Raw genomic sequence first — 25,852 nt, forward strand, 5'->3', positions numbered from 1 at the left:
TTAATGAAAAAATAAATAAATGCGGCGGAGTTTGAAAAAAGTTGATAAACGGAAAATGCGATGAGTATGAGGTGAACGGGTTGAGAAAATTTTCGGCTAATACTTCCTAGGATGCATTCATGCTATGCGATCATGCAACATGCATACAACAGTAAACCACCTCTCGGTGCGAATGCCACGGCTTCTAAAACTAGAATGCATGCGATATATGCGAAAAGTCTATAGGACCTACACATAAGCCTCTATTCTTATTTATGTGATGACAGAATGACACACACACAAATAAGGTGACCACATAATATCATTCCCATCTCTAGGATTCATGCGATGCAGGTTGACAAACAGAGCTTATATCTAAGTCCCTATCTCTTATTCATGCAGTTCTAATCTTGCTATCTCGAGTCCAGGTTCTAACCTAGCTCTCTTAAGTCATTAGGTTCTTTCTTTAAACTCTCTCTCGAGTAGCTCTAAAAGGTATTTAGCACAGCATAAAACAAGACAATCGCAAGCAATGAACTTCCTAGGTCATGTTAGCTTAGTTCTTCTCAACCCATTCGACTAGTTTAGCTACTCATGCGTGCTAAAAGAGTGAATAGATGTAGAAATAGAACTTCCATTGTATAAATATAAAGATGAAGTACAAAATAACAATACAAGTATAGAATAAAGGGCCTGGTAGCAATCTCTTGCTGCCCAAGCTTTTACACTGTTTTTCCACTCGTGCTCAAAAGATAATCTCACTCTCGCGAGAGTCACCCCGCTCTCTACTTTTTCGTCTCAAGGTTCTCTCTCGAATTTCCCTGAGAGTAAGTAAATAGATAGGTCCCTTAAGGGCTAATTTCAGGGCTTGAACGATGTGGTGCCACACATCTTCTCTTGGCCCGAGAGGTTTTCACACATAGTTGGACTACGTTGTATTGTTCATTAGAGGAATCAGTGATACTTAAGGAGTGAGATGTAACTACAAGGGCAAAACGGTAAATTGGCTCAAATACTTACGAGCATCTGTGAAGGGTCATTGTACTCATGATTGGTTATATCCGATGGACACAGAAATATATCTGTGGTAAGAAGAGTTCAGTTGTTGGTCTTTAGTGGAATGCCTAAGAGTTAACGGATGGTGGATCTCGTAGCTAAAGAGTTTAGTCAGCTATTCATGTACCGTTGGAGTTTCGAGCCACAGGTCCATTAGGTCCCCTAGGTAGCTTGGATAAAGTCAAGAATAAGTGTTTGGGTCAGTTTGAAATGTTCAAATTGACAAGAGGGAGTTCGATTATATATGATATAATTGAACTGGTTAATTATATATGATATAATGGCTAAATGTATGAGATACATTTTTTTGGAGGAAATTAGATATAAATATGACTTATATCAAATAGAGGAGAAATTACTATAGTAGATATGTGATATCAAACTATAGGGTAAGAACATAATATGATTATATTCATTTAAAATTAAATTGGTTAATTATGAGATAATTGACCAAATTACTCTCCTCAATCGTGCGTTATTGGGAGCATCCGTGTTCGGTTATAGTAATCGAAGAATAAAATGAAAATTTGTTTCATTTGGCAAAAAGTTTGAAAATAACACAATCAGTGTGAAAACGTATCGGTCGCCTAGCTCGAGAGCCTATACGATAAAGTCTCATCGTCTAAATGATCGCACACCAGCGTCTAAACGATTACACGCCTTTCTCTAAACGATCGCTTAGCTTTCCTAAATGATCATCTAGCGTGCCGCGTTTTCTAAATGATCGTATACATTTTACTAAATGATCGCTTAGTAAAACCTACACGATCGTGTAGCTTTGTCTAAACGATAAGCATCCCTGCTATACGATAGCTCTTTCTCTCCCACTTGCTTATCGTCTACATGATCTTCCTTTCCTTCTACCTCTACTAAATTCACCAAAGACCACACTTTGGATTCTCACTCCGAGAATACCAAGGGCTCCAACGAGTGGTGTCGTCCCCGCTACTTACTTATTCATGCTTGTCCGTGTTGCTGCCATTCGTGTAGACGATCGTGCTGCCACAGGTGACTGATTTGTTGGGCCATGAGTTCGTGTACAAGTTCTTCCGCTGCTTTGAGTTTGTCGTTTGAAGAGAGTCTTCAACTCGTATGAGAATTATTTCCCTTGTATTTTAGTTATCATAGCATACCGTCAATTAGTGTTAATTTGCATAACTATCTATTAGAATGTATGTGTTGTATTTTGTTCACAATGAAATCGGAAAGATCCGAACGCGCTCATGGGTGCTCTTCGTTAAGAGTTCCTTCAGGGTGATGGGCCTAGACATGTCTAGAACAACTTCCAGATTAGTCAGGAACTTTCTGAGCCAAACTGCCTCCTTAGCAGCTTCACAAGCCACTACATACTCAGCCTCCATTGTGGAGTCAGCGATGCACCCCTGCTTAGTGCTTCGCCATACTACAGCCCATCCGTTAAGAGTGAACACTGATCCTGAAGTAGATTTTTGAGAATCCTTATCAGTCTGAAATCAAAGTTCGTGTATCCAGTAAGGATCAAATCCTTAGATCCATACACGAGCATATAGTCCCTCATTCTCCAAAGATACTTGAGGATGTTCTTGACGGCAGTCCAGTGACCCTATCCTGGATTAAACTGATATCTAATGACTATTCCCACAGCGTAGCAGATGTCATGTCTAGTACATAACATCGCATACATCAAACTGCCAACGGAAGATGCATAGGGAACCCATCTCATTTCCTCAACTTCTAAGGTGTCTTAGGACACTATTCCTTAGACAATGTAACTCTATGCCGAATAGGCAGTAGGCCCCTTTTGGAGTTATGCATCGAGTACTTGATCAACATCTTGTTAATTTACGATGCCTGAGACAGCACTAGCACTTTGTTCTTTTGATCCCGAAAGATTTGAATACGAAGAACAAACTAAGCCTCTCTAAAATATTTCATTTGAAATTGGGTCTCTAGCCAGTTTTTAATTGAAGTCAGTAAACCTACATCATTCCCAATGAATAGAATATCGTCTACATACAACACTAGGAAAACTACTGAACTGTTGATGATTTTCTTGTAGACATAAGGCTCTTCAACAATTTGGTCAAAGCCATAAGATTTGATCACAATATCAAACCTTATGTTCCAAGATCGAGAAGCTTGTTTCAGACTATAAATGGACCGATTCAGTTTGCAAACCTTTTGCTCTTGACCTTGGGCGATGAATCCCTCATGTTGCACCATATAAATGGTCTCCTCAAGATTACCATTCAGAAAGCCAGTCTTGACATCTATTTGTCATATCTCATAGTCATAATATGAGGCAATGGATAGGAGGATATAGATATACTTCAACATGGCAACAGGTGAGAAAGTCTCCTCATAATCAACTCCCTCCACCTAGGTATAACCCTTTGCTACAAGTCAAGCCTTGCAGGTTTGCACCTTCCCATCAGCACCCTGCTTCCTCTTGTAGATCCATTTACAACCTATAAGCTTAACCCCATCAGGTTGATCTACAAGATCCCATACTGAGTTGAAGTACATAGACTCCATCTCGAGATCCATGGTTCTAACCCATTCATCCCGGTCAATATCCTTCATTGCCTTCTTATAAGACAAAAAATCCTCAACCTCGCCATCGACTACCATAGCCATGATTTCAATGAAACTAATTTAGCGAACAAGTGGGTTTGCAACCCTCCCAGTACGTCGAGGTTCCCTAAACTCTGGAGGCAGATTTGACCTACTAGATGAACTTTCATCAACAACTCTTATTGATGCAGTAGGCCCTTCAACAACTCTTGTTGAAGTTTCAGTAGTTTCGTTGAAAAGTTCATGCAACACGATTTTACTTCATGGACTGTGCTCCCTCATATGTTCCTCCTCAAGGAAGGTAGAATTTGTCGACACAAACAACTTGTTTTCCTTAGGATCATAAAATTAACCCCCTCGTGTACCTTTTGGTAGCTTACAAATAGGCACAGCCTCGAGCGTGGTTCCAGTTTCTTACAATTAGTCTCAAGTACATGTGTTGGGCAACCCCAGATGTGGAAGTGACGTGAACTAGCATTACGCCTGTTCCACAACTCCAAAGGTGTTCTAGAAACACTCTTGGAATGTCCAACAAGATTCTATTTCTCCTCTCCGATACACCATTCTGCTAAGGTGTACCAGGCGCTGAGAGTTGGAAAACGATTCCATGTTCTATCATATAGTTCTGGAACTCATATTCCAAAAACTCCGGCCAAAAATTAGGATATATTGTAGGAAAATAAAACTTCCATCTAAGAGAAGTAAATGAAAGGCTTTCATAAAAATTTTCGTAGAATCGAGAATGAAGTTTTCATTCTGTACATGCCAGATCATGAATTAGTAACTGTATCCAATCTCCAAAAAAATCCCACTTGTTTTGAACTTTCTCTTTTTGGAATGGAATATTTACGAAATCCCCATGAATAGGATCAACCACCCCGATTTGATTGAAGTGTTTTAATCCATTTATCCAATGCATTGCCAACTTCAGCCTTGAACTTTTTGAACTTTTCAAAGGATTCTAACTTCTGTTGCATCAAATAAACATACTCATACCGGGAGTAATCATCAGTAAAAGTGATGAAATACTCGTAGCCTCCTCTGGCTCGCACATTCATCGGACTACAAAGGTCTAAATGCACTAATTCTAGAGGCTCTTTGGCTCGATAACCTTTTCCAGTAAAAGGTCTTTTAATCATCTTGCCATCAAGGCCTGACTCGCACATAGGTAAAGAATTTTCCTCTACTTCGCTTAGAAGTCCATTCTTTACCACCTCTCAATCCTATTGAGATTGATGTGTCCTAATCGAAGATGCCAAAGTTGGGTATTTTCCTTAGGAGAAACCTTAAGTCGTTTATTTTAAGTTACGGCAGTTTTAAACATCTCTACGTTATGGAAGGAATTTGTTGCTAATGACCTTAGCACATACAAATTATTTTCCAGTTTTACTAAACAAATCTGAACACCATTTTTCATAATAAACACTGTATTCACTAAAAAGTTTAGTGTATATTTACATTCAATCAGACACTTTACAAAAATTAAGTTTCGCTTTAACTCAGGAACAACATATACATCATTCAAAATGATAAACTTATTCTGTAAAGTCAACTGGAGTCCTCCCACTGCCATAGCTGAGACGAAGTGTCTGGTGCCTACTCGCATCGCCATCTCACTAACCTCAAGCTGCCGCCAGGATAAAATCCCCTAAAAAGAAGAACAAACGTGATTAGTGGCCCCAGAGTCAATAATCCAGACAGAATCATCATTCTCCACTAAATAAGTTTCCAAAGCTGGCAAATCATATTTACCTTGTTTTGCCTTAACCTTAGCCTTCTTCTTCTCCTTCAACCAGCGAAGACAATTCCGCTTCCAGTGCCCATCCTAGTTGCAATGAAAATATTTTCCTTTTTCCACCGGCGCTGGTCGTCTACCCTACTGTGCGGCAGGTTGTAGGTTAGCAGGTGCCTTCTTTTTTCCCTTACCACCCTTCTTCTTCTTCCACTTGGTAGTGTTAGAAGTAGAAGGTGTAGACTTAGTTCTTGAGGTCGAACCCCGATGGAACTTCTTTGATGATGAAGCAACATTTGCCTCACCAACCTTCTTCTCCTTGCTGAAAGCAAGGATTAGAATGTTTGCAACTCGTTGAGGAGAGTTGTAGGTGTATACTCAACTTTGTTCAACACAGCATTGCTAACAAAGTGTAGGAAGGTTTCTGGCGACAAGTGCAGAATTATGCTAACCTAACTGCCCTTATCGATGCGGGATCTATTCATCTCTGCCACATTGAAGTGGACCATCATGTTCAGAATGTGTTGGTTTGTGGTTAATGCAACTAAAATATCTCATATTTCATAGACAATAGTGAATAAAATATCTTATATTATTACATCACAAGTGTTTGTTCATACAGATGTTTACAAACTACAGAACCTACGAGATTTAGGGCATCAACCCCAAGAAAAGAACCATACATGATCAAATAATTTTAAAATATATTTTTCATTGGTAAACTAAAAAAAAAACTTATTTAAATAACATTTATCAATTTTGAATAAATATTTCTAAAGAGTCTAAAGATTTTTTTTTATTTCTAATGCTTAACCAAAAAATATTCTATTTATAATTCTAGAAAAGTTAAATAAAGTAAAAGTAATATATTTCTAATAATTAGTAAAAAAAAAATCTTATCGACAAAACCATCAAAATTGCCATTGCTACAAAATTTGATATAGGCTACAGTCATATAATTGTGGTTTATTGAATTAGACTACGGGTCTGCAACCATAGTATATTTCAATATAGTCTATAATATATACCATGATTAACTTTAGCCATAGTCTATATTATACACCATATCTAATGTCAACCACAAATAGTCATAGACCATGGCTAACATTAGTTATGGTTTATAGTATAGACCACGACTTGCATTAAGCATGGTCATTATATTTTTATGGTTAACTATAATTGCATTAACGTTAGTGGAATATGTTGTTGCATGTGAAGCAGACAAGGAAGCAATATGGCTTAAGAAGTTTTTAACTGATCTGAAAATTGTTCCAGATATGCATCTGTCAATCACTTTGTATTGCGATAATAGTGGGGCAGTGGCAAACTCCAAAAAACCTAGAAGCCATAAGTGTGAAAAACATATTAAGCACAAATATCATCTCATTAGAGAGATTGTGTTAAGATGAGACGTTATTGTGAGACAAATAGCGCCTGAGACAATATAGTTGATCCATTTACAAAGGCCCTCCCGACTAAGATTTTCGAGGGTCACCTGAAGAGTTTAGGACTAGAGGTAGAATAAATAGGGCAAGTGGGAGAAATAGTGGGTACGGGATGCCCTAGTTTATTTTATATTTCTCTCACAGTACTCGACTTTGTTGTTACCCACTAGGAGTTTTAGTTCATATGGGAGTTTGTTGGGTTATGTGTCCTAAAACTCGTAGTTTGTACACAATAAACATATATAAAGTTTATTTAGACAAATGTTGTTAAATGAAAATGAATTGATTGTTTAATAACTCTAAATCCAATAAACTACGAACCCTTGGCTATTGTCATGAATACTTGTACTTTATGTGGAGACATAAACTTAATCAAGTTCGCGTAAAATAGCCTAAACAGTCTATAGTACTTGGATTAGGTTGGGTACCTATTTCTAGAGATACTATTGAATATGACCCGTTTTATGATTGTTACAAATGTTGTAAAGTGTCATAAACAATGTGATCAGTTCGTTCATGTAGAGACATGTGAGCGGGGGTGTTCTACACGATGAGATTGTGTAAGACTGACCACGAAATAATCATTTTTAAGTATTAACACCGTTTACTGTTAACACTGATTAATTTCACTTCTTGATGACCTAGACAACTTGTTCTGAATCCTGAGCTGTCTATGAACTCCTGTTTATTCGGGATTGTCTCTTGATCTGCATAGGTGAGGGTAAGTTCACCAACGCTACTCAATATGCCTCCCATTTCAGGGATAAGACCGAGTAGATAGTTGGGGACATAGAATTTACAAGATGAAATTCACTCCTATCCATTTTAGGGATAGTAGAAAGGTTATTCCCTTAAGGGCTGATCCCGGGTCTTGAACAAGGGGCCTCATCCTCTCGCTGGCCTGAGAGTGAATGAATTTAGTGATTAAGATCCTAAATCAATTGTTCATTAGAGAGACAGTGGTACTTAAGGAGAAAAGATGTAACTCAAGGGTAAAATGATAATTGACCTAGCTGAGGTTATGAACAATCTGTGAAGGATTAACTTATCGATGACGGTTATATCAAATGGACATATAATATATCTACAGTGAGAGGAGTGCAACTACAGGCTATAGTGAACAGTCCTGTTAGTTAATGAATGTTGATTAACTAAGTTAAAGAGTTTGACTGGTTAGTCTCGGATCGTTGGAACCCATGATATGTAGGTCCATCGGGTCTCCTTGCTAGCTCACTACAGACAAAATTGAAGAATTAGGTGAAGTGAGAATTTGAAATGTTCAAATTCGACCTTTAGGAAAAATTGTATTTTATATAAGATATAATTTACAATTATTAATTATTTATTTTTATTTTTTTGGAGAGTATATTTTATATAAGATAATAAAATATTAGCATGAAAGTGTTTTATATTGATTAATGTGATTAATCAAAATTAGATGTCAAAGACAATTTAATATGTGATATAAAATTATTTATTTTATTTAATTAAATAATTTCTAAAATATGAAAAATGTAGTTCATATTTTATCAAAAAATTGATTTTTTATAAATTTATTTTAATAAAAGTAGTTAGTGAAAAAATCCAATTGTTGGATTTTTCCTCTAACTAAGTGGTGTATGAAGTGGCTCATGCTAAGCTTGACACTTTTTTTTTTCATGCTAATGGAGTTTGAGGTAGAGGCCATGCAAGAAGAGTACTTGCATGTATTTTGGTTTATAAAGAGTTTTGTTTTTCAAAATAATAAAGAGTAATGCTTCCTTTTTTCATTAACCATATTCTTCCACAAAAATCTTTTTTATTCTCCAAATTAATTAGTGAAATTTCCTATCTTTCACTAAAAATTCAGTTCCACAACCGTATTCTTCAACTAGAGAATAGCGAGGATTTACCGTTGGTGGTGTCGATTGCACACGGAGAGGAAGATTATTGTGGAAACTATAAAGGTTGTGTTTTTAACCCTTTTGCATGCTTAATCCTTGTTTATTACTTGTAATTAGAGCGTTATTGATCTATTGCTTCCGTTGTGCATGTTTTTTTTTCCATCACCTGTGTCGTCAACTCCTCAAATGTACGAGTTTTATCCCTTGTAGGATGTAGATATGCATTTCTTAGGTGCATATCTCCACTGCAAATAATTCAATGAGTCTATCTTTGCAATCCAAACTTAGTGTTCTTCATCGGTTGATGTAGTCGATGACCGGCTCTTCCTTCCGCTGCTTGGTGCTTGACAACTCCATCATGTTGACGATACACCTAATGTTATAAAAGCAGTTAAGAAACTCTTTTTCCAACTATTCCCAGTTGTCAATCACCTCTGACTCTAGATCAATATACCAATCGAAAGCATTTCTTTTCAAAATACAAACAAACTGCTTAACTAGCAGGTCTCCTCTATTCCCTGCATTTTTACAAGTTTCAATGAAGTGAGCAATATGTTGTTTTGGATTCCCTTTCCATCGAGCTGCTGAAATTTTGGAGGTTGATACCTAGCTGGCATTCTCAGATTGTTGATCCTCTTGGTGTACGGATTGGAGTATATTAAATAAGTTTGCGATAGTCCTCCATACTGAGCCCTTATGGAGTTTGTGATCATATCCTGCAATTTTTAAACTAACAGGGAGGTGACAAAGGTAGACTGTTGCAGCTGAATTTTCTACAGGACAACCTTTTCTTAGTTATTGGCTTTGACAACTGGAGTTTGACTCGTCTCAGCAGTTTGTCGAGCCTGTATTTAATCTCTTAAGGTAACAATTTCATGGTCTCATTCTCAATAGCTTTTATTAAGAGAATTATCTTCCTCTCCATCTTTGCCATGGCCAACTCAGTTGTTAGGTCAGTCATCATGTAAGACACTAAATCAAAGTGTGATTCTTTTTTTGATCGATCAGAAGCAGGAGCAGAATTTTCGAACGAGGGATTTTCTCTGATGATGATCCTACCTTTAGGAAATTCTATCAGTTGTTCCCAGATTTTCTCTACGATGACAGAGTCTTGTTTTTGCTTATGCAGGATCCCCTTTGAGTAACTCTGGATGACAGGTCCCATAAAGGAGCTGTTTATAGCTAGAAATGTCCAATTTTTCCACAGAGACGGGGACCCATAGGGCCCACCCTGAATGGGACGGGGATTCCTCGACTAGGTGGGGAATAGGAGAAGGAGTGGGGGAAAAAAATCCCTGTAAGCTAAACGGGGACGGGGAACCCGGCCCCAGCCCGTTCCCCATCCCCGCCCCGATTAGCTTTTACATATTTATTTAGTATAATTATCTAATATTATTATATAAATATTACAATAAAATTTTAAATTTGATTATTTATTGGAAAAGATAATGAATATGTTTAAATTTAGAATATATATGTGAATAATTTGATTTATATTTATTTCTTTCTACTAAAAAAATTAATTAGTTTTTTTAGGCCAAAATTTGAATAATTTATCTTTAAATTCAAATTATCATATAAAACTAACTATAATAAATAATTTAATAGATAAATTTAATTATTTAATTAAAATTTTCTCATATTAGTGATTTAAATTAATTGGCTTTTTACAAAAAAAAAAAATAACGGGAAAAAATTCCTTGCAGGGAACCCGATCCCCGCGAATTCCCCACGAAGAATCCCTACTTCAATCCCCGTGGGGAATTTCACAGGGATGTGGAATGAAATGGAGAGCGGGGACGGGGATGGTGAATGGCATCCTCGGCCCCGCCCCGCCCCGTGGACATCTCTACTTATAGCAGTTGTCTTGGATGCAGCTTTCTTTGATGTCATTTGTTGATTTGTTGATTTGGATGACGAGATAGAGATGAGAGGAAGAGATGTCCCACTAGACATGTCAATTTGTTCGCACAAGGTTTTTGGTGAAACTTGTTTTGTGGGGTTAAACTTGGTTTGTTTTTTATTATTAATTTCAATACAACGAGTACAATCTCTAATATATAATTCTTTTATACTTTCAAAATAAACTATAATCTTTAAATCTTCTTGGATGATTGGCCTTTGGGCTTGTTGATCTTCATGGATGATCGACCTTTAGACTTGTTGATCTTCTTGGATGATCGGCCTTTGGGCTTGTTGATCTTCTTGGAAGATTAATGTTTGCACCAGGCTTCTAGAGAAACGTATTTTGTAGAGTTGAACTTGTGTTGATGAGATTTGATGCGGATGTGGTTCGATCTCTAACACTTGATCCTCTAATTCTCTCTTGAGTGAATCTGTACGATTGATGTATGGAAGTGGAGTGTGTGGATGTTCTTAAAGTTGGAGTCTTGGAAGAATGCTTGTATCTCCAAAGGACTTCAGTCTTCAAGTATGGTCGATTTCAGGAGTCAGGAAGTCTTCTGATTGTAGAGAATTCTTTATAGGCTCTCTAGAGGGTAGAATTGCTAACCCCACAAATGAAAAGATCTCTTCTATTTATAAAGTTCTCTGGTGGGATTCGCGAGCTTGGGCTTGGTTGGTCCATAGACTTGACCCTTGGACCCAATTAATTGGACTTGGGCCTTACTTGACATTTTGGTCAAATTAAGCCTATTTTTGGACTCGAATGAACTTTAGCCCAAATAATAATATCAAATTGGATCAAATTATTTTATTCAATCCAATAGTCATGATGAAAACACGTGGTGTCATCGGGATTTGCCTATTTATGTCACTTCAATTTGGGACACATGTCAACCTTTAGTTATCCCAAATTCAATGATTTATAATTTCATCATTAATTTGGTAAATGATGTGACAATTTGCGATTGATCCAAAATTTCTCTCAACAGTTGCTTTGTCTATATTACAATACCAAATATTTACATTTTTCGTAATTTAATTACGAGTACAAATTTTTTATTATTGTATAGAAGGTTTTTATGAAAAAAATGATGGAAAGATTAAAATAAAAATAGTTACATCACCTAACTTTGAAAAGCTTATAGTAATTAAAACAAGACTATATAATATTTGTTTATTATATACTAAAAACTATATAGTATTTCACGTGCATGGTTTGTGTTTCTTGATTAATAAAAATAAAAGGTGTGGGAGAGAATTACCAATAACAAAAGAAATTTGGAGTAAATTATTGAGAAACAAACGTGCAAACAATTAAATCAATCCTAAATTTAACTTTTTTTTTAATGATATCCTAAATATAACTTAATTAGTGAAGACATTCACATCAACTTTGAGTTAGGTTCAAATTTCCACTCTTAGAATTAAAATAAATACCTAAACAATTAAAGGTTGAGAGGCAAGAAGAGTGTGTTGGTTCCCAACATCCCATTTTAAAAAAAGGTGACATTTTTGTCCTTATTTGCAAGATTCTAATACAAATTCTTTTACGCAGCAGAAGTCTTTTAATAGAAATTAGTTATGACTTTCTTTTAAAAAGTTCAATGGCTAGAGTATTGCACTGAATTTTTTTTTTTTAAATATATAATAATAATAATAAATTTTAAAATACCATTTTAGTTTATGTAATTGGAAAGTTTCTGAAATGTTCAATTTTAATATATAATTTTAGAAAATCTTAAATTTAGTTCATATTATTATTTTATTATTTAAAAAAAACATTTTATTATCTATTGATACTATAAATTTTAAAAATATATTCTCCTTGGAAATTTTTATTATTATTTATTCAATTTCGATCCGAATTAATTTTGAGAGACTAAGATTTGTCAGTGTGTTATTACGGATAAACAATGACATTTTGTTATATTTAAAAATATTTCAAATAGTTTTGTCATTTTCAACTGTTACTCTAACAAAAATTAAAATTGGGCGTTCGATGTACAAGCACAAAAATTAAACAAACTCTAAAAATTAAAAAAAATCATAATGGTATTTGAATCTAAAACAAATGAATGAACCATAACAACATCAGTTTAAAAGTGCAACGATCAAAACAGATATTATAAAATCACAAAAACTAGAATGAACCAAAATTAAAAATTATCCACAAATTTAGCTGCTCTCTCTCTCTCTTTTTCCTTTCTTGAGAATGGAAATAATATTAGCGGTCGAGATTCATCGTCAAGATTTTTGGTGAAGAAAATGGGCGGCTACGATTCTTCGTTGTATTTTGCCTGAAGCAGTTTTGGGGAGTGAATCAGTGAGAAAGACCTTCTTAGGGACTTTGAAGGCAGCCAAATTGTTCCTGCAGAAGCTCAATACATCTTCCTCTCCAATTTTTGATCCTTCCCTTGGAATTATTGCACAGTTTATCTAACACGAACACAATTACCAATATTTTAAGAGTTAATTTTCAAATATAACAAAATGAACAAAAATATTTACATAATATATCAAAATTTTATTATCTATATGCGATAAACTGCAATAGTAGACTGCAATAGACTATTATCTGTATTTATCATGATTATTTATTATAGATAGATTGTGATATTTTGTTATATTCGTAAATATTTTCAAACAATTTTTAAAATAATTTTTCATATTTTTAATACCCATTTCAATTTTTAAAATAGTTAATTTTCCGTTAGATTACAAATTTAGTTCAAGTTTTATATTCTTTCAACATTCAATTTTATTTTTTATTTTGTAATTTAAAAAACGTTAACTAACGTGTTTAATAACCTGTGAATTTCGAGAAGTGTCTGACAGGCAGTAAATTGAAAGCTAAAAAACTAAAATTGGAAAAACTGAAGCTGAGAAATAATCTTATTTTTAGCTTTTTTTTTATTATTAAAATTTACTTATTTATGCTTGTTTATTTTTTAAACATAGAGGTTTGTAAATAAATAGAATACAATAAATTTCAAGCATACCATAAAGTTAGAAATTTAATTAAATTGTACCTTGAGTCAAATACATTCGGTTAAAACAAGTATAATTCAATTGATATATACATGTGTTAGTGACTAAGGGTGTATTTAGGAGTGATAGTTAGAGTAGTGATTTTAGAAAAAGAGATTTAGCTACAATTGATTTTATATAATTGATTTTTAAATAATCAAATTTATCTTTGGTATCAAACTCTTAAAAGTGATTTTCAAATATTTAAAAATGGTTTTGAATTATCATTGTTTGGTTTTAAAAGTGAATTTAGAGTTACTCAATTAATCAATTATATTTTCTATTTGAGAAATTATTATTTAACTAAATAATTATGGTAAATATCTATATCTATTTATTTTATTCTTAAATTCTTATATGCATAATGGATATTTCGAGTAAGGTGAATGTTTATAATACATATTGACAGAAAATTTAAAATATATGTAATTGTTTGTTTTATTAACAATCTAATGATAGACAATATCTATCATCTTTTGTTCCAGTATTTAAACTTACAAAAATCACATATCAATTAATTCTTTCAAAATCAATTTGAAATGATTTAAGATTTTTTTAAAATTAATTTTAACTCATGCGAAACACCATCATTTTAAGAAAAATGATTTTCGCAACAGAAAAAAGTGATTTAAATCATCTTACAATCAACTTCCGAATATTACTCTAAAAAGTGTGTAATTTAAATTTCTCTAACCATATTGTACTAAAAGAAAGTAAAAAAAGAATAAAAGAAGTTATTTTTTTTGTTTTTTGGAATGTGAATAAGTTGCACTTCACTATTTTTGAAAAAAGAATAAAATTTAAAAGGACGTATCTCATTTAGTAATCATTTGAAATTTGATTTTTCATTTTTGAAAATCTAGTCTATAAATATTTCTCCCACCTCTAAATTCTTTAACATTTTATCTATTTTTTATTAAATTTTTTTGAATTAAAATAAGTAGTTTTAAAAAACTTATTTTTGTATTTAATATTTGGCAAAAATTCAACTATTATACTTAAGAAAAATGCAAATCATGGTAAGAAATTGAGAAAAAATATATTTAATTTTCAAAAACTAAAAACAAAGGTATATTGATAACCATTTAAGAAGAAATAGACTTAATTTTCTAAATTTTTTGCTTTGTAATTTATTTCCTACCCAATGTTTTCAAAAACCAAAACAAGTTTTTAGTGTTAAAAACTTGTTTCTAAAAATATGTTTTTATTTTTTAAAATTTTGATAAGAAAAACTCTTTTACTCAAGAAAGAATAAAAACTATTGTAAGAAATATGCTTAATTTTTCAAAACAAAAAACCAAAAGATCATCAAACGAGTCGAAATGATTACACAATAAGACCTAAATGGCATGAGATGAAATTCCTCTTAAATATATTCTTGAAATTTTAGAAAATTACAATTTATTTTTTAGATTTTGAGCCGTTTGGATTGCCTTAAAAAATATATTTTTTTTAAAAAAAAACTCAAAATATTTTTTTTTTATAAAAATTGATTAAAGTGCACTTAAAAAATAATTTTGAATGGTTACCAAACAGTCCACTTTCTTTCAAAATAATTTATTTTTTAAATTAATCACTTGAAAATGTAATCCAAACACATATTTCAAAATTTAGCGAGGAATTCAGAAAGCATTTTGAAAAGTTTTGGTCGAGAGAAAATCAATAAAAGATAAAAATAAACATTAGAGAAATAGGTTGAACTATAATTTTAGTCCTCATAATTTGAAAATTGATCGATTTTAATTTTTGTACTTTCAATAAATCTTAATTGATTCCATCAAAGTTATATTCGATTAAATAATAATAATAATTTTTATGCATAAAATACAATATGCAAATACATTCCTAAAATTTATACTTAAAAATCCTAATAGATAATAGTATGAAGTAAGTTTGAGATTTATTAAAAGTAATATGGCTCAAATTGAATATTTAAAAATAATAAGAACTAAAATTCAACTACTCAAAAAGTACAAACCAAAACAATATTTTAACATAAAAAATGAACATTATGGGGACATCACGGAGAAAAACAAAGAATATTCTTCAAATTTCCAAAAACTATAAACCATTTTTAATTTTTTTTTTTTTTTAAAGCAACCTACTAATGGACGAAAATATTTAAATAAAAATGATAAGAGAAGAACAATAAATAAATAAATAATTACCTCCTCCCCATACTTTTCGTCAGGAACTCCAAATGCGACGGCCTGAGCCACGTCCGGATGTGCCAAAAGCACCGCGTCCACTTCAATCGGCGATATCTTTTCCCCTATTTTTTTTTTTAAAAAAAAGAAAATCTCATTCCATTACTCCTCAATTAACATTATTTTATTCTTTTAACTATTTTAATTTTGGATCTTAGTAAGGACAATAATTATTAAAATAATAACTAACTTCAAATTTCTAAATTTGGTGCATCTACTTTAAGTTGGTATTTTTTGTTTGCCGTTAGTAAATTTTAAAAAGTGATATAACAGGTTGTTCCGCTTCTAATTTTGTATCGAAGAAATTTTTAATTTTTAAAAATTATCTAAGCATATTTTAAAATTTTAAATTTTGGTTCAATGGGTCTTACATTTTTTATTGTATATAATACGTTTTTAACGTATTCAACATTTTAAAATTCACAAACTACAATAAAATTTTAAGTTTAGAAGTTCTATTCAATATAAATTTTAAATTTAAATTTAATAATAAATTAAATATTATCTTTGCAGAAAAAAAAAGATGAGTTAATATTATAAATTTTGAACAAACCAACAACTTGTTAAATATAAAATAAAAGGTTAGAAATTTATTATTAAAAATAAAATAGATCCTTTTTATACAAATATGAAAAGTCATGGAATAAATTTATAATTTTAAAAGATAAAAATGGTACCTTCCAAAGTTGATCAAAGGAGAATATTTTGAAAATTGAAACTAGAAAATAAAATAATAATTTAAAAATTGACTCAAATGAGATTTTTTGAAATAAATAAGAAGAAAAAGTTAGTGATAAAAATTGCTACCTGGCGAATACATACATATAGATATCTGCATATATATATATCTACATACATACATACATATATATACATACACATACGTGTATATATATATATATATTTTCTAAAATGATTCTGTTAGGGAAGCATGTGATTCAAGATGATAAATAAATAGATTAGCCTGATCAAAATTAAGCAAATAAAAACCGTAATTTGGAATGGGCCACGTGTCTTTACCTCCACGGTTGATGAGCTCTTTGATCCGACCGACGAGATGCAAATAACCATCGGAATCAAAGTACCCAATATCTCCGGTGTGGAACCACCCATACCGGAACGCTTCCTCGTTCGCTACTGGGTTGCTTTTATATCCCTTCGTCACATTCGAACCCTTGATACAAACTTCCCCTTTCACATTCGCCTCCTGAACGACGCCGTTTGCATCCAATATCACCATTTCTTGACCCGCCGGTTTTCCCACCGACCCGGCTTTGTGCGGACCATTTTCCGGCAATGGGTTCGACGACATCAGATGTGTCGCCTCCGTCATTGCGTATGCCTCCAGAACCGGCGCCCCAAACGCCTCCTCCAACCGGTTCAAAATAGCCGGAGCCAATGAAGCACTGCAACTTCTAATGAACCGGAGGTTCGGATAAACCTTTTCTGGTTTGGTCGAGTGCCGGTCCAGTATGATCTGGTGGATCGTAGGAACAGCAGTGTACCACGTGGCGTTGTATTGGACCATGTCGGCCCAGAATGTCGACGCCGAGAATCTCCCGGCAGCTGGTAAAGTAACGGCGGCTCCAGCAGCGAGTGAACTGAGTAATCCAGCCATTAAACCGTGGACGTGGAACAAAGGAAGGACAATAACGGTTGAGTCGGACTCAGTGAGTTTATAAACCGATTTAATGTTGTTAACCGATGAGGCCAAATTAAACTGAGTCAAAGGGACGCCTTTGGGGCGGCTCGTGGTCCCTGACGTGTGGAGGAATAACGCCACGTCGGATCCGTCATTGACGATTTCAAGAACTGAGTCGGATTCAGAATCGTTCGAGTTGAACTGAGTCCAGGAAAGAATCAACTCGGCACGTGCATCGGGGAGCTCAGCGGTCACGTGTTGGATGTTGAGTTTAGACGCCGCCGTTTCAGCGGGGCCGTTGCCTTCTATAGAAGTTACCAAAAGCTTCGATTCAGAGTCCGATAAATAAAATTCGAACTCCTCCGCGGTGTAGGCGGCGTTGAGTGGCGCCGCCGTGGCTCGAGCTCGGATCACGGCCAAAAACATGATCACAAACTGCAGAATCAAATAATCAAATCGATTAAAATTAAAAGTTTAAACTGATGGGTTTTATTCTATCTAATGTAATACCTCGACGGTGTTTGGGAAGACAAGGGCAACGACATCACCGGGTTTGACGCCGGCGCCGGCGAGTTTTGCAGCGGCGGAATCAACGAGGTGTTGGAGGCGGGAATGTGAGAGATCAAACTTTCCGGATACGGATAAGGCTCTCCGATCAGGGAATTGTCCGGCGACGGATTTCAACAATCTGGTGAGAGTTGGAAGCCTCATTTTGCTGAAGAGATAAGATGATGAAATTGGAGGAGGAGAGGAATAAAGCGATGATGAAGAAGCAGGGGAGGTTATGGGGATTATATAAAAGTGGTGACAGGAGGAATAGGGGCAGTTTATAATATTCTTTCCACGTGTCGATTTATGGATGGTTCCTTGCGATGATGACGGTGTCTTGCGGTTGTTTGAGCATGATCGCCTGCTCGGTAGCGTGGGGAGTTCTGGAAATTACGGAAAAGTTTTGAGTAGTATACTATTATGTTTCATATTCATATTAATCATAATAATTATTCTTATTATTCTGAGAAAGTATCGTGAAATCAAGGAGCGAAATGACACACAACAAAAATACAAAAATCGATCAAATATAATATAATAAATTAGAGTGTGTTTGGAGTTAGTATTATCCTAAGGTTATAATGACCACCTCTTACTAGTGTAAATACTATTTTGTATTTTCTTGTTAGTTACCATCAATACTATTTCAAAACCCCCCATTTGCTACCGTGTTTACTATTTGCTATAACTTTTACTATTTTATATTCATCATTTTTTTTTATTTTGCTACAATGTTTACTATTTCCTTATCAAACTAAAATAGTTTAGACCTCAAACATATACTATTATAACCCAAACTAAAATAATCTACACTCTAAACACAAACTATTATAACCTAACAATAATAACCTAGGACTATAATAATCAACTCCTTACCCCAAGTGCCCCCTTAAAATTTAGAAATAAAATAAATAGGATAATATGGTAATTCAAAGTGGAATTATGAAATAGATTTTCTCACCAATGTGCATACTCTAAATATCCACGTAATGTCACTATTTATAGACAAAATAGCAGGTAGGTAATGGAATTACATGGAAATTACAAAACATGTGGACAACATGAAGAATGAGACATGAGAAGATGGAAGTGGCAAATGACTTTTAGGACACTAAGCATTGAACATCTATTTTTGTAATAGTATATAAAATACTCCCCAATATATATATGAAATCTGCCTTGTTAAAACCTTATTAAGAAAAAATCCTAGTGAAGAAAAATAATACATATTTCATATAATTTAATAATTTTAAAATAATACAATATATTTTCTCCCCTCCTTAAAACATCACTTAAGACCTTTGAATCACCGTATTCCAATTTTGTACACTAATTTTTCAAATATTGTAGTAGATAATATCTTTGGAAATAAGTCGACCAGGTTATCGTTTGAACAAATTTGTTGTCTAGTGATGTCGCCGTTTTCTTCAGGATCATTAGTGTAGAAAAGTTCTGGTGAAATATGTTTTATTCTATCTCCTTTAATATATCCTCATTTGATTTGAGTTATACATGTTAGGTTGTCTTCGTATAATATTATTAGAAGATTTTTACTAGAAAACAAGCCACATATTTAGGTTATATATGTTATGTTGTCTTCATATAAATTAATATGAATCAAATTCATATCAAAACCATGGGTGATGTGAGATGTTATTTTAATATAATTCAAATTAAATTAAATATATAATATTTAATTATTAATTAATTAATAGTTAATTAAATTAATATTATTTAACCATAAATTTAATATATAGTTTAAATAATATAGAGTTTGAATAAATTTCATGAAGTTCTTCTACATCATCCATCATCTCACAAAAGTGTTGGAAACGATAGGACCCTCAGAACGACGAACAGTAAACGGTCAAGGCACGACAGTTAAGCAAAGAGAAAAACCTGCAAAACAGAAACTCGTTATAGGCTTAGTCGCGGAGCTCTCTCTCTTTAAAACCTTTCGTGGCTCTGCCCAAGTGTGTAAGCAGGTCTGAAAATTGTCATGTCGTCCCCAAGATAAAACAGCCAAAAGAAACCCGATCGAAAATGCACCGTTACCAACCGGAACACACACTCCTTCTAAACCCACTGCTCGAAAAACTAAAATGGAAGAGTTAGGAGAGGAAAAATGAAATGAAGTGAAAAATGAGATGTGTTTTTCGAACTGCTGAAGGTCACGCCTTTTATAGGCCTTCGGTGTGGAATGGTAGGGAGTGGAAAAGGCGGTGAGCCTCAAAATGTGCATGGACGAAAGCTTGCACGCGAACGAAGCGGACGAATCACGAAGGGGAGGACCTTTTCCCCTTTTTTTTCCGGTTAAAAGGGAAAAAATAAAATAATAAAAAATAAATAAAAATAATAATATTTTTATTAAAAATTAATAAACACACACGCGCCTTGCCACGTCCCACCCGACTGGTCGACGGTGGCGGTGGCACGCGTGTGGGACGTCCACCGAATCCACATTGGTCTATTTCCTCACTCCCTCTAAAACATGGGTATCCCTTGGGGTCCAAACCCAAAACTCAAGATTGGAGTACATAAGGGAGGCTTCCAATACCAATTCCAATGTAGGATTCTCCAACCAAAAGGTTGGTTCCTTCTTGTTTTGAAAGTTAAATTTTCACTTGTGAAACCCGGATTTCCATTTTCTCTACTTAAGCAGGTGATTAAGGGAATTAACTAAGTGGAAGTTAAATCCTATTTTAAAGAGGAGGAAAATTCTACGTGTTTAAATAAGATTGTTTAGTAGCTTTGAGATAAGCCTTAACTAGTGAAAATTTGGTTAAGTATGAATCCAAAAAGAACTATGCGTTGGAGGCTAGAAAAAAAAACGAAGTATTAGACAATACGTTGGCCTTGTGCTAAGTGTTGGTGTTGTGCTATGCGTTGACTATGAACATTTGAGAGGTTATTTGGGCGTTAAAAGAGGCTAAAGTGGGGCCAAGAGGAAAGACTATGCAGGGACAACCATGTGGTAGCCAATGTCTTGAGAGGTTAGCAAAGCATGCGGCAACCAACGTTTTAAGAGGTTAGCAAAGCATGCGACAACCTCAAGTTTGCGCGGGCATGGGTGCTGGTCAATCGTATAGTAAGTGAGCAGTGCTGTACGATGAGGTAGACGATCGTGTAAGCGGGCGCTAGACGATCGTGTAGCAAATGGGTGGAGCTAAACGATAGGGCTATGCGATGGGCGATAGTGTTATGCGATGGGCGATATCGTTAGACGATGAGGCGTTGGCACTGTACGATCGGCATCAGCGTTAGACGATGACGCTACATGATGGGTGTGTTCGCTAGACGATAGTCGTGCTTCGCTACACGATGGGCGTCAGTGCTACACGATGAGCAAGAGCTATGCGGTAGACTGGTGCTATACGGCAACACTATGCGATGGTGCTATGTGGCAACACTATCCGATGGTGCTATGTGGCAGTAGTACTAGACGATGAACTAGGTGATGAGACCAAGCCATGGTGGACGCATGGTGAAACGTCTTGCATTCCTAAGGCTTGCGGTACATAAGGTTGTTATGTGGTGGTGATGTGCTATATGCGTTGGACATCCCTCATGTGGGTGCATAGGACAAGGCTAATAGTATGTGTTGGAAGAGTATTGGTCATTATCCTAGTTGAGTGCATAGGGCAAAGGTAAGCCATGGGAAAGAGAAGGATATGCGACCAAAGATGAGCCTTGCGAGCATTTAGCATATGTGACCAAGTTGCGTCAATTGGATGCACAAGGTAAGATTGAATGAATGTATTCAAGGTTGTCATCCAGACATATGGCTTGTTGGGAGAAATCTTAGGCCTTAAGCAAATGAGGTGGATGCACAAGAAGACATGGAAATTTAAGCATTTTGTGTTGGCTAAGAAAGAGGAAGACACCTTAGATTGTGATGGCATGAAGGTTGTGTTGATAGTGTGGGGAAAAGATACTTGGACATGTGGCCAAGTAGGAGGTGTCGACCTTAGATAGATTTTGGATGCCTATAAATAGGGCCAAAGATCTCTTCAGATGATAACTCGATTTCTCTTCAAAGGACATTAGGAAGTGTATGAAGACTAATTGTGAGAAATCTATGCGTTGATGGAAGAACGCATGCGTTGGTAGCAAGACCATGAATTGGTCATGAGGTTCCAAGAGAAGGAGATGCTGTTGGACAGTGGTCTGGAAGTAACATCAACTTGGGACGAGAAGTTTTCCCAGAATACTAGTGCGTTTGGAGTGATTCCAAAGCCACTTGAAAGCTAGAAGAGTCTAGTTTTCAGGGTAGGTTACCGAAGAAGAAGCTTCAAGGAATCGGGTTGAAGAATGAGAAAAAGACAGAAGGGTCGAGCTGTCGGGTAAGCTTGGGCCAGTCTTGATGTTTTGAAGATTCCAACTAAACCACGAGGAGTTCTGAGCTAAGATTTTGAGGGTTCAAAAGAGGAGCCCGGGAAGATCAAGGAACTTCTAAGAGAAAGATTCCTATCCTTACCAAGGTGAGTGGTACTTTCCTTTAAGTTTTAAGCATATCTTTTAGAGAAAATTGTATATGCTTATGTTATGAATGAGTATCTAGCATGAGAATGAGATTATGTGATCGGGATGGTCAGAGGGACAATAGACTAGTTCCTGAGCCCAAAAGTAAAACCTCAGGGGATGGTCAGAGGACCGAGAGGTCTAGTTTCTGAGCTTGTGAGAGGATCCTCGTATGGGATGGTCAGAGGACCGACGGGCCTAGCTTCTGAGCTTATGAGCAGGGAGTTATGTGCACATAGGAGACATAGAGAATAAAGGGGAAACGAAAAGAGTAAGCGTTGTAATTAATAATAGTTAACTATCTACCGTATGTGTAGGTAGAGAATAGACTCATTCTAAGTAGTTATTAGTTTAGCTATCTACTGTGCGTGTAGATAGAGTGGAGAACTGACTCATTCAAAGCGGAGGTTTGAGTACTAACCTCGTATACCTATGATATGTTTGTTTTTATGAGTTGAAATAGACTAAAAAATTTGCTTACCACTCACTGAGCTTTGTGAAGTTCATTCTGTTATTTCACATTTTCTTCCCAGGTAGCAAAAGGTGAGAAGTTCCAAGGTGCTGCTAAGGTCAACGTCTGCCACATGCCACAGTGGCACTTCTAGAGGGTTTTAGGAGTGGTTGCTATAAACTTTGTAGTTAAGTCTTGGAGTTATATGAACATTACATTGTTGTAATATAAAATGGGCCTACTTAATCAGTTGTTGTTTATCTTCTTGACTTAAAGTTTATTGAGTGTAGTAAAAAGCTTTAGTTGGACAGTAGGTATCACAAAAGGGTGGTATCTGCAGTCCCTCATGCCTCTCCTCAGGCTTAGGAGTGTGGGCTCGGGGCGAGGCGTGACATCACCCAACAATCCCCCACCTGAAAATTTAATCAAAAATAGAAAGAGAGAAAAAATTTTTATCGAGTAGTTTTAGTCTATACAACACTATGCATAAGAAAAGGTGTCTTACGACTTGAACCTTTACATGGTGTAGATGATTCAGAATATACTAAAGTAACCCTTGGTTTTGAACTCTGTCTCTAACAGCATCTCACACAGAGTGTCATTAGGGTGTAGTACGAAAGCCCATGCTTTAAGGCCTAGCACGTGTATCTTGGTTTAGTTAATGCTCTAGAGAGTTTTCCTAAAAACTCCATAGGAAGTGGGGCCCCCACTTCCACATTCACACAGGTGAGTCTATCAAGAGTACTCTTGTAGCTAGGTACCCCACTTGTCATCAAGTTTAGATCTCATTAAGAACTGAGTTCAACCTTTCTTACGCTTCAGGATATCATGCTCAGACATAAGTCATAGGAATGGAACTCTGTGTTTGGTTTAGCATGATTCACTATATATCACTCGTGATCAGTTATTACCTGTTGAACCTGTTTCTTGGAATCTCTAATCTATAGGTTGGGTTTTCCTTATAGGGATTCACCTTTCTATAGTCATGAGTCCCATCCTTTCTGAGGTTCTAAAAATCTTTTCTCTGGCTAGTCCTTTCGTCAAAGGATCTGCCAAATTTTCATCAGTCCATATGTGATCCACTCTAACTACACCAGTAGTGAGAAACTCTCTAATGGTACCGTGCTTATGATGTATTTGACGTCTCTTTCCATTGTAGTAACAGTTCTAAACTTTTGTGATTGTTGCAGTACTATCGCAATGGATCAATATAGCTGGTACCGACTTTTCCCATAAAGGAATCTCTGATAGCATACTTCTAAGCCAACCTGTTTCTTCATTAGATGTCGCTAGTGCTATCATTTCTGACTCCATCATAGATTGGGCTAAAATATTCTGTTTCTTGGACTTCTAAGAGACAGCTCCGCAAACTATATTAAAGATATAGCCACTTGTAGCCTTTGAATCATCCGAAAGAGATTTTTAATTAGCATCGCTGAACCTTTCTAGGATAGCGGGAAACTTTTGATAATGTAATCCTAGGTTTTGGGTTTTCTTCAAGTATCTCATTACCCTTTCTAAAACATTCCAATGCTCTTTACTAGGTCTGCTTGTAAACCTGCACAGTAATCCTACAACATAAGCTATGTCAGGCCTCGTGCAGTCAACAACGTATCTAAGACTGCCTATGATGCTCGCATACTCAGATTGATTAACACTGTCACCAGTGTTCTTGAACAACTTGACACTACGGTCATAAGAAGTACAGGCTGGTTTACACTCAAAGTAATTATATTTCTTTAGAATCTTTTCTATATAGTGAGATTGATACAAAGAAATTCCCTTTTTAGACCTATTTACTTTTATGCCTAAAATTACACTAGCTTCTCCTAAATCTTTCATATCGAAGTTTGCACTCAATATTGATTTTACATCATTTATGACGTGCAAGTTCGACCTAAAGATCAATAAATCATCTACATACAAACACAAGATAGTGCAGAAGTTATTATCAAACTTATAGTAGATGCATTTGTCACTTTCATTGACCTTGAAACCTTTGGATAGGATGAGGTTGTCAAATTTTTCATGCCATTATTTAGGAGCTTGTTTTAGTCCATAGAGAGATTTGTCTAATTTATACACCTTATTTTCTTGACCATGGACAACAAAACCCTCAGGTTGTTCCATGTAAATCTCTTATTCAAGTTCACCGTTTAGAAAAGTAGTTTTTACATCCATCTGATGTACTATGAGGTTATAAAGGGTAGCGAGAGAGAATAGGACACGGATTGAGGTAATTCTAGTAATAGGGGAGAAGGTATCAAATAAATCTACATTTTCTCTTTGTCTAAAGCCCTTTGCTACTAACCTGGATTTAAATTTGTCGACAGTCCCATCAGGTTTAAGTTTCCTCCTGAAGATCCATTTGTACCCTATTGCCTTATAGCCTGGGGGTAGATCTACTAAGTGCCAAGTTCTATTTGACACAAGTAAGTCCATTTCATCATTTATGGCTTCTTGCCATAGGTTGGCATCTACTAAGAACATGGTAGCTCTTAGATCTTTAGAGTATTCTTCTACATTGTAGGTCAGGAAGTCATTTCCAAAATCTTTGGCGGTTCTAGCTCTTTTGCTTCATCTAGGTTCTGGGTCAGTTCCCTCTCTAGGGTTAGGATTTCCTACTAGGGTTAGACCACTTGATCCAGAGCCACCACTATTCCTTGATTTAAAAAGAAATATGTCTTCAAAGAAATTGGCATCATTTGACTCAATGATCACTTGGTTCACTAGATCATAGAACCTGTAAGCTTTACTATTTAAGGCATAACCTATAAAGACACACTCGTAAGTTCTACTAGCCAACTTTCTCATTTTTGGGTCTGAAATTCTTACAAAGATAAGACAACCCCATGTTCTAAAGTAGGACAAGTTTGGTTTCTTATTCTTGAGAATTTCGTAA

The 25,852-nt window shown here is 35.1% G+C and overlaps 1 protein-coding gene across 1 annotated transcript; it reads right to left on the reverse strand.

Moving 5' to 3' along the window:
- Nucleotides 1–12,587: 12,587 nt before the first annotated feature.
- On the reverse strand, nt 12,588–18,294 carry LOC120068093 (oxalate--CoA ligase). The gene is made up of 4 exons (XM_039019788.2): nt 17,940–18,294; nt 16,808–17,864; nt 15,749–15,852; nt 12,588–12,989 (listed from the first exon to the last, which is right to left on the reverse strand). The coding sequence occupies exons 1-4, from the start codon at nt 18,138–18,140 to the stop codon at nt 12,798–12,800; spliced, it is 1,554 nt and encodes a 517-aa protein (XP_038875716.1). The 5' UTR covers nt 18,141–18,294; the 3' UTR covers nt 12,588–12,797.
- Nucleotides 18,295–25,852: the final 7,558 nt, after the last annotated feature.

Source organism: Benincasa hispida, chromosome 12, assembly GCF_027475165.1.
Source record: "Benincasa hispida cultivar pf3 chromosome 12, pf3_genome.v1.1, whole genome shotgun sequence".
NCBI lineage: Eukaryota > Viridiplantae > Streptophyta > Magnoliopsida > Cucurbitales > Cucurbitaceae > Benincasa > Benincasa hispida.